The 10,735-nt window shown below is 25.2% G+C and overlaps 1 protein-coding gene across 1 annotated transcript; it reads left to right on the top strand.

Moving 5' to 3' along the window:
- The first annotated feature begins 3,054 nt into the window (after positions 1-3,054).
- Positions 3,055-3,983, top strand: LOC105138148 (dynein light chain 1, cytoplasmic-like). Its single transcript, XM_011044160.1, has 2 exons — positions 3,055-3,448; positions 3,666-3,983. The coding sequence occupies exons 1-2, from the start codon at positions 3,137-3,139 to the stop codon at positions 3,843-3,845; spliced, it is 492 nt and encodes a 163-aa protein (XP_011042462.1). The 5' UTR covers positions 3,055-3,136; the 3' UTR covers positions 3,846-3,983.
- Positions 3,984-10,735: the final 6,752 nt, after the last annotated feature.

Genomic DNA, 10,735 nt, shown 5'->3' with positions numbered 1-10,735 from the left:
TGGCCAGAAACGGTTTCAATTGAGACTTTCTCTTTTTACAATCAAAATTGAGCCACTTTCTCTCTCATCTCTTAAACTAGAAACAAAAAATAAAAAAATAAATTTTTGTATCAAAATTGAATTTCATAAATTGTTAGCTACTAACAGTTTATAATTTGAGAAGTTGGAAGACAAAAATATACATTTAGCCTTAAGTTTAGAAAAACCATCTTTGTTTTTCATGCGTTTTTCATTGTAGTCTCATATCTTTGAATATTGGCTTTTCTTAATAAATGTGCCTTAAGTAACCATTAATTTAGGCCTATAATGATGTAATAAAAACATAGAAAAAGAGTACTAAAAAAGAAAAATCATGTGGCAATCCACAATGATTTTTCATTGGTACACAGTGCCATAAGGAATAATATTTTCCTCCTATCTTTTAGAGTATTTCTTAATGAGGTTATTTCATGTGCTTTGTCGCATATCACTTAAAATTTATTTTTTTGCAAAAAAAAAAGTTAAAGGTGTAGGGAACTCTTAATATTATTAATAAACTCGATTAAAGAGCTTGTTTGTTACTGTGGTTTGACCATGTTTTTAATTTTTTATAATTTATTTATTTTTGTTATTATTAGATTATTTTGATGCGTTAATATCAAAAATAAATTAAAAAAAATATTATTTTGATACACTTCCAAAATAAATTTTTTTTTGAAAAGTAATCACTATCGCAATATCAAATACTATCTAAATAGGTTAAACTTGAAACTTTTTGACAAATTCTTTATCTAACCTAGGTTTTAAAGTGTTATAATACATTTTTCTCTCTCTACAATTAATGATAGATTATAGTATTTTGAGATGTATAAATTAAATAATTAAAATAAGAGGATGACAATGGTTATTCGAAGTGTGAGTATTTTTTTCTTATTCTATTGTGTTTGGTCGAGCTGCACTTGAGGCTAGCTAGGCCATTTTATTTTATTCTTTTTTCATATCATAATCAGGCTTTTATTGAGCTAAAATTTAGGATTAAATTGAAGAGTTATTAAAAAATCATGGACAAAATTGAACCAAAAGAAAAAAGATATTAAATAATCAACATTTAGATTGAAAAGATATTAAAAAATCAGGGACTTAGTTGAATGAAAGGAAAAAAATTATTTAGCATGTGTAACATATCCTCCATCATGTGAGAAAGGCCGCACATTATGGTGGCACATGGAGCTTACTCTAAGCTCTAACAGGGACCATCTTTAGTGCTATAGGAATTGTCTTGGCAAGGTCTTTACTTTATAGTGGCGTGTGGTAAAAGGAGTAGCTTCAATAACTATTTTTTTCTCTTTTTTCTTTCCTTATCTTTCTTCTTTTTTGTTGTCTTGGTTTCCGTTCTTGATCTATTAAAATTTCAAAGGATACTTTTCATTTTTTTGAAATATAAACTTTGAGTTTTATTTTTTTAATGGTTATTTTTACAATAATTATACTTTAATTTTGCAAAATTGATGTCTGATAAATAATGAAACGGTGTCCAAAACTATAAACATGCTAGAAAATATATAATGAAATAAATTCTTGAAATGAAAAAATTGAAAAATATAACATTGAATGATGAAATTGAAGAATAAAAACTTTAAAAGATAAAAGATAAAATAAAAAAATTAAAAAAATAAAAAATATCATAACAAAACAAAGATAAAAGATTGAGATAGAGATAATTTAATAAAAGAAAGTGGAATAAAAATTGAAGTCAATGACCTAATAACTAAATGTCAAATAATGAATTTAAAAATAATAATAATAAATGAACCCAAAAATAAGCCAAACTTAATCAAGTTTTAGTTATGAGATAAAAATTACCTCATAAATTTTTTTATAAAAAATGATAAAGTAAAATTTATAATCATAAAATAATTTTAAACTCAAACAATATGGTATAAAAACAAAATGAAAAAAAATAATTAGGGGCAAAAAAAAAAAAGGAATAACACAATGTAATTGAAAGAACGAGGACAAGAATCATATATATATATATATATATATATATATAATCAAATATAATGTTGATTTTATATAATAAATAAAAAAAGATAAATCAAGAAAAATGGTAAGAAAATAGCAATGAACCAAAATCAGATTAAAAAACAAATGCATTAAAATAATAAGGGGTAGAATTAAAAAGATAATTATAAAAACTATGTAAAACATTAAAAAAATAGAGAAATCAAAAGAAAAAAAAGCAAAATACTTACAAATAAAATTAAAATAAATAAATTAAACTTTTAAAAATATCAAAAGTAAAATAAACAAGTATTAACAAAATAAGAGCTAAAACTGATAAAATTATAAATTGAATGATATAATTTATTTTTCATGATAAAATTAAATATAAAAATTCTTAAAAATATTTTCTTAGCATCATTAACCTCGATCTTATATATCATAATTAAATTGATACAAGTCCAATTTGATGAAACTCTTAATTAAAATTAGTGACATATAATAGCTTGAAATAAATTTAAAATCAGATGCCACTTGAAAATTACCCTCATCCTTTCTTCAAAATTGTTTCAAACCTAATTTTGACAGAATTTCTAAGGCAACTTTCCCATCGATTTCTACAGGCAAAAACATCAGCATAGAAAGATTCGTGATTAATATGATTGATTTTGTTCAACGGTGGTCAACAAAGAACTTCAAACCTTTCGCCGTACCCTTTCCATGCCTTCCCCGTGTCGGCATGCATACCCAGACTGGTACAGTGACCTTGACTACAACCACGCCCTGTGACTCACATGAAAGAACTGTCCAATCACACAACTCGAACGTACCTAAACTTCAACACTTGTACACGTACTATTGGCCAATGCTCAACTAAACTCTGCTCATGACATTCACAATCAATCATTATTGTCTGGATCTGACGTTTTATTAAATTTTAATTTTCTTATTTTAAATTATAATATTTTTGTATTATTTTAATATATTAATATAACAAATAAAATTGTGAAAAATAAAAAATATTATTTTAATATATTTTTAAATAAAAAAACCTTTTAAACACCAGCACTGCAAGCAAGCTAGCACAGCTTATTTATTCTCTCCGCAGAGCTCCATTCTTTGTCTTCACACATATTCTCTTTGTTTATTATTCATGGATATCATTAAATCCCAAAGACAGAAAGAGGAGCGAGCTACTGGCTTGAAACAACATTTTTTCACTGCTCAAAACAGGCAAGAAGAAGAGACATTAATAATGGCCCAAGATAGGTCTCCGACAGAGGAAGTCATGAAGCTAGCTGCCATTGCATTAAGCTTAAATGTAAGGCTAAGATCTTCCGACATGCCAGTCGACATGCAAGAACGTGCCCTTCGCTATGCAAGATCATTTCTCGACGACCCATCAATATCATCAGCTCCCAAACACCGCCCCAATCCTACCCTCCTTGCTCGAGCCCTCAAGAAGGTCTATCTCATCTCTCCATCTCCTAATAGCACTTATTTATGTTTAGTTCAATAGCTCTTTGGTACTCTTACAGCATCAGAAGATTAATTATTGATTAATTAGATTATCAATTGCTAATAGCTAATAAGTACTGATTACAGTGGTTATATTTATTTATAAACTGGTTTTAGCCAATGTGTTTTGAGTCTCCAGAACTGAGATGGGTTAATTTGGACAGGAATTTGACTCGGTATATGGGGTGGCCTGGCACTGTGTGGTGGGGAAGAGTTTTGGGTCGTTTGTGACTCACTCACCTGGTGGGTTCATGTACTTCTCTATCGACTCGCTGTTTATTGTTCTCTTCAAAACAGAGGTGAAGTTGGTCACGGAAATGGAACCTTCTTCCCAGATCAGCTGACTCGATTTGAAGGCTGAAAATGCTGTGTAGTTGCTGACTTTGACTGCCACGGGCCATCTCTTGAGAAACGATACCTGTCTTGAATTTTTGCTTGTTTTTGCCACCTAATTAGAAAGAAACAAGAACACCATTTTCTTTTCTTGTGTGTTTTCCCTCTTCTTTTCAATGGAAAAGATGGATTCTTTAATACAACTCGATGCTATTAATCCTCTTGATTAAGTTAGACCCCCACTTAATAGTGAGAGATGTAAGAAAACACACAAAATGGTATTAATAGATATTTTAATTTGGAATAATAATGAGTATTCTCAAGATAGATTTTTTAAAATTCATATTCTATCTATTATTTTATAAATAAAAAAAATAGATATATATAAATTATGTCACTGGATCTCAAACGGGTATCCATTTTTTACTGTTATTTATTAATCAATAAAAAATAGTTATATATATATATATTAAATAATAAAATGATAAATATTAATTGTATGTGTGTTTTATGTCAATATAAAAGGATATATATATATCATATTGTATTAAAAAAATCTAAATATTTCATAAATATATTTATATAATATAAATATATATTTGGGATGAGTTTCGAATCAGTTTTAATAATATTTATATTTTATTTATAAATCTAAAAAACTTACTCATTTAAAACAAATTCATCAACTTCCGATTCATCAACTTCAGAATTAAAAATCTCTAATTTTAATCAGGTGGTTATTTTTTCTCCGTTAATATCTCTATAGCAAGATACCACATAAAAAAAACTTCAAATTTATAGATTATTAATAAAAAAATAAGTGGTAGAAAACATAACTTCAACATCATGTCTTAAATAATGTTTTCAAACTTCTGGATGTCAATTTTATCCAGATAGCTATCCATTTCGATAGAGTAACCGACAATCTATTTCAACTTCGAGTCCAGCTTTTGCATATGAACAACAAATCCATTTCATTTGTTTAGAGCCACGAGTTATGCTAAGTGGAATTCCTCTAATTAAAAAAAACTTGGACTTAATAATGTTTTTTTCAATTCAGCCCTTCCCTTTTATTTTCAATCCCTCGTTATTTTTTGAATTGCATTATTTTATTTTCAATTTTATTATTAATTTGTTTTTAATAGTCTGTTGAGTTGTTTTTTAACAGACCAAGTTAATTAAATTATCTCAAAACAACTTTCATATATTTTAATTTCAAATCTAGACTAATTAATGTATTAGGTCAATAAGTTTTTTTTGTCATTTTTTTTTGTAAATTTTGTTCTCAATTGTTTTTTAATTTATCATTTTTAGATCAATCAAGTTAATTATATTTTAGAAAACTCTCATAGAATTTGATTTTAAACCCGAGTTACATATCAAGCTGTGTTTTTATTAATTTTATCTTTAGAATTCCTAAGTTGCTTTTGCAAAGATAAAATTAGTTTGAGTTTAAAACAATTAAGGAACCGGAAAATATCCTTATAAATATATAATTTTGATAATGAAAGAGAATTTTTTTTAATCTTAATGTACAAAAACTGATATAAGAATATTCATTATTAAAAACAAAAAAGTTATTTTTTCTCTTGTATTTTTTTTTATGTTAGCATTAAGCTGATAAAGGTAGTATTTAAATCATGTTCGTAATTAATTATTTTTTTTACTTCCGGATGATCTTGTCATGATACTTGAATCCTGATATAAGAAAAGACACCCTGCTTAAATTCTGAAATGGAAACACGAACAAAAAGAGAGAGAAAGAAAATTTCAAGAACACTCTCAATAACCACAATTACCTTGTGGTTTACCGACATTCTGATATATCCAATCATTGATGATTTTGTCTTGCAGAAACAGATCAAAATGATGTGAACACCTTGCATAGATACAAGATTATGTTGGGAATCCATTGAAAAGCCTCACCGAACAAGTTTTCCTTGGCAGCCACTTCTTGTTTGTTCCATCCATGAAGACACGCAAACATATATGGACATCAAGGCATTGATGAACACAGATGGTTTTGTCTATTGGGTAGCATTTCAGACCTGTCTTATATGTTCTTCCAGATCTTGATATCTCGGCTTCTTTGTTGATATCTTCAATGTGGGGCAGGTGAGTTTCATTGAGCCCGTTTTAGCCTTTCTTCTTCTTCTTATCGTGTCTCCTTCACCACCATCCATACATATTCTTCTACTACTGTCATTTTTCTTCTTTCCATTTTGTTAATTTCTCTTCAAAGCTGGCAATGTGACTGTGGGCAATGGAGGATATGCAGCGAAGCTCTTGTCCCTACATGACTGATACAAATTTAAATGACTATCACGATCAAGTGAGCTCCTATCTTCCCTGTGTTTGTGATTTTTTTTTCAAGCCACTTATATGCTGAATTGATAGTGTCAAGGAAGAAAATGACGTTTTTTTTGCGAAGGTTTTTTGAAATTGTCTTAAAAAATTTCCTATTTATTTAGTTAAATGTTTTTTTTTCAATAGTTTTTAAAACCTGGTTGGAACCAAAAAATGACCTTCTGACCTGGTATTTAACTTAGATATTGTTTATTCACTATAAATTTGTTTTATTTTGAAAAATAATTTTTTTAAAAAATAATTCTTAAAAAGTGAATTACTTTTTGATATGGGATAGTATTATGAAAAATAAGTTAAAATCACTTTCTATTATTTAGTTATGTCATGAAAAATAAACTAGAAAATAACTTATTAATGTTTTATTTTTTTAAGTTTATTAAAATAATGAGAAACAAATTTTATAAATTAAAAGTTGTATGAGAATGAAATTAAAAAACTAATTTCATATTTTATCTCAAATAAAATAAATAACAATTAAAATAATAGAGATTAAATCTAGTAGATAAAACAAAGTAGAAAAATGATGAGATTAAAGGAATTATAATTTCATAAATTATTTTGAATAAAATAAATAACATTCAAAAGATTAAGAACTAAATTTGATAGATAAAAAATTCAATTACAAATGATAAGACAAAATCAAATAACAATTATAAAAATAAAGACCAAAGTTGATATAAAAATCAAATTAAATCAAATTCTAAGGGATAAAATTAAAGAAAAAAATTCAAAATAAAATATATAGTAATCAAAAGTTTAAAAATCAAATTTGATATAATCAACACATAATGTGATATTTCTAATATTTTTATAATTTCTCTAATGTGTTTTCTATCCAAAATAAAGAAAACCACTTTTTGTGGAAACTAAGTCATTTTTTTACTGAAAAATGCTTTCTATTAAATAAATTTTCTATTGACTATTTTTTTATTAAAAAAATAGAAAACATTTAAAAAATAATTTTTTAAAAACTATTTTTCAAAAAAATAAATGAGATATTAAACTATATTTTATTTTGAGTTATTTTTTATATTAAACTGGTTAAATTTGAAAGAGTTATAAATAACATGATAGAACTCAGCTACAAAATTAATAATTTTTTTTTAAATAACATAATTTTAAACAAAAATAAAAAGACTAAGTAACCATTATGAAAAAAATAAATATTTTCCTTTGGATGCAAAACCTTTTGAAACCATTCAGTAGTGCAATAGCAGCCCATTAGTATTGTTTAGTATTAAGATTAGATCTTGTTTTATTTTTTAAAAAATATTTTTAGCTTTAAATTAATTATTTTTGGTATTTTAGGATTGTTTTGATGTGATGATATCAAAAATAATTTTTTTAAAAATAAAAAAAATATTATTTTGATAAATTTTTAAGCTAAAAATACTTTTAAAAGTAACTTTTACCACACTTTTAAACACATGATTAATAGTCTGGTTGAGAGTATGATTATGATTGCTTTTCACAGTACTTTTCATGTCAAAATATATTAAAATATTTTTTTTTTATAAATTATTTTTAAGATCAGCACATCATAACAATTCAAAATCATAAAAAAATTAATTTTTAGAGAACATAGTTTACACCACATTCCTAAATATTCTTAAATCTTTATGGTTCAATTGAATCATTCATACAATCATTGTGATTAAATTTCCTAATCATGAACTCATCACATTACAAATTAACGCATCATAACATTTTATTATGGTTCAATTGAATCATTCATATAATAATTCAAACATGATAACACATAATTTAAACTAAGAATCATTTACCTATGAAATTAAGAATTTAATACAAACATTATCAAAATAAAATCTATATAAGATAGTCATGGATTTAATTAATATTTAAGTGTAACATATCATAAGATCCTAGAATAGTAATTACAATAATTAATTAACATTCATATTATAATCCCCAAAATTACACATAATATGTAACATTATTAATATTGTTATCATAAAAAAAAACTATACATAATATGCAACTTCTTTAATATTCTTATAAATAAAAAATGCAAGGGTTATATTATCAACTAGTCCCGATGAAGCTACGAGGATCTTGAATTTATTTTATATGATTAATCAATTGATATGACATAAAGTTTTCAATGTAAAATAATAAATTTATTGAATTTATTTTATATCATTAATGAATTGATATGACATAAAGTTTTCAATGTAATATAATAAATTTATTGAATAACTTAAAGTATACACATCTATTGAAATCAAGTTAACAATTAACTTAGTTCCTCTTTATCTTTTTTCTCGTATTAATTAAAACAATCCATATTGACCTAGACACAAGTAATAAACCCCATTCAATGTAATCTTCATAGTACCTAGAAATATAACATTAATCTTATTTAAGATATCTAGATTTATAACACAAAACAAGGCATTAGAAGAATTAGTCATTCAACCTAGAATATGATAGCAATCCTTAAATCAAGAATTAGATAATACGACACTAGTTCTTAAATCAAGAATAAATTATCTAGATTAAAACATGACAACAATCTCATGTAATGTAATAATATCATTGAACAATCAAGAATTTTATTATAATGTTTTAACAATTTTAAATAAAATATAATTAATAAAGTGCTGGGCACTTACTAGACGTTTGAGTTCTATATTTAGGATTCTATATTAGTACCTGCACAATAATTTTTTCTGTAATTTTAAGAGCTCAACATTAAATGTCTCTTACCCTCGTATTAACTTTATTTCACACAAACAAGTTAATGCATAAATAATTATTACTATAATACAATTCATTTTATCTTTTAACTGAATATACCAAAAGTAGAAGGATATGTTTTCTTTGAATTTTCTTTTTCATTAATCCTTCACCCATTCTTTTTATTGTTTTGGCTGAAACCTTATAAAAATAAATGATAATTTTTCTTATATTAAAATCTTAATAATTTCTTATTCATCCAATTAACCACCAATTCCTCATCAATTATACATTTAGCCTATCACAATAACACTACAAGCATTAATACAACTAAAACCCACTTTAATTTCATTAATTTCCCATATAAACTATTATTCATGTATTTAGTTATCACAATTTCTATATAATTTACAAGAGTAACATAAATTCATCAAACCTCTTTTTTTGTCTTTTAATGGCCGGCCCTCGAGCTTCATTACCCATCCAAATTTCTTTATTAATTCAACATGTTTCCACCCCCACAACAACCTATAAGGATTTTAGAAACCTAATTTTTAAGAATTTCACTTTTCCCTAAAATTTCATCTTACAACCCTAACTTAATTTTGATCAATTTTTTTTTTAAATCACTAAAATATCGATCAAATTGATATAAATGGGTTTCAAACACCTTACTCGATTTCCAAATGTATTTTGAAAGTTGATTTGTCAAAATTTTCTCAAAGCTTCTCTCTTTTCATTTTCTTTCTTCACTTTTTCTCTTTATTTCAATATTTCATCTCATTAATCTTTCTAAATTTCTAGTATAGATGTGTTTTTTCTATCAGAAGACTCTCTTTTACTTCTAAATATCAATTTCTAGTCATTCAAGGTGAAATAAAAGAAGAAAAAATGAAATTGTCATTTCCTCTCTAACTACAGACCATTGAGTTATAATAAAGACAGTAGCTAAAATAGTCTAATCATTTTTAAAAACTAGTTTGACTAGTTTATATAAATTGGTCTAGCTATTTTTCAAAATAGCTACACCGTTTTCACTATTGGAAAAATAGGTGTTTTCAGCTATAAACTCTTTTTCTTTATCTCCTTTACACCATTTTCTTTTTCTTTTCTTATGATTTACACCTTAATTTTTATTATATTATTATTTTCAATTTATCCAAGATTTTATAGGTTGATTTGAATTATTTTTTTAAATTGTTTTTTTTTACTTCTTCCTTCGCTATTAGTAATGTTAAGGATTAAACTTTCTAATTTTGTTTTATTTTTTTCTATAGGACTAGTACAATCTCATGACCTAGATCATGATTTAATAAGTTTGACTGGGGTTTCACTCAAGTCTTTTTTTTTTTTATCATTCTTTTAAAATCTTTTTTTATTTTATCCTTCAAATTTGGTTTGGTTGGAAATTTTGCTTTTTTTTTTTAAATTTATTTTTTATAAGATTATCACATTCCTATAATTTGAGTTGTGAGCTAACAGGTTTACTCATGTTGATTTTATTTTTTTCTATCCTTTCAAATATATATATATATATATATATTATCATTTTTGTGCTTTGACATTTGAGTTGATTAAATATTTGACTTTATAATTTGTTTGAATTTGTTTTTTTAAATATAGCGGAGTAAAATATTTTTATTACTATAAAATAAAATAAATTAGAGCTCAAATATGATCAAATATTTTAATATATATTTTTATCTTAGTTTATTGACTTAATCTTTGATTTTCTTTAAAAGAATATTTATTTTCCTGTGATGTAGTGGTGAGGGCATATAGCCACTCCTCATTCTGTCAATTTATCCCTTACATAAATAATTTGCTCAATCGACCC

Source organism: Populus euphratica, unplaced genomic scaffold (assembly GCF_000495115.2).
Source record: "Populus euphratica unplaced genomic scaffold, PopEup_1.0 scaffold153.1, whole genome shotgun sequence".
Lineage (NCBI taxonomy): Eukaryota > Viridiplantae > Streptophyta > Magnoliopsida > Malpighiales > Salicaceae > Populus > Populus euphratica.
This window is presented reverse-complemented; position numbering and strand designations above follow the sequence as displayed.

Coding starts and splice junctions, on each gene's coding strand:
- LOC105138148 (XM_011044160.1), top strand. CDS start 3,137: ATGGATATCATTAAATCCCAAAGACAGAAAGAGGAGCGAGCTACTGGC. Junction 3,449..3,665: donor TTGCTCGAGCCCTCAAGAAG/GTCTATCTCATC, acceptor TAATTTGGACAG/GAATTTGACTCGGTATATGG.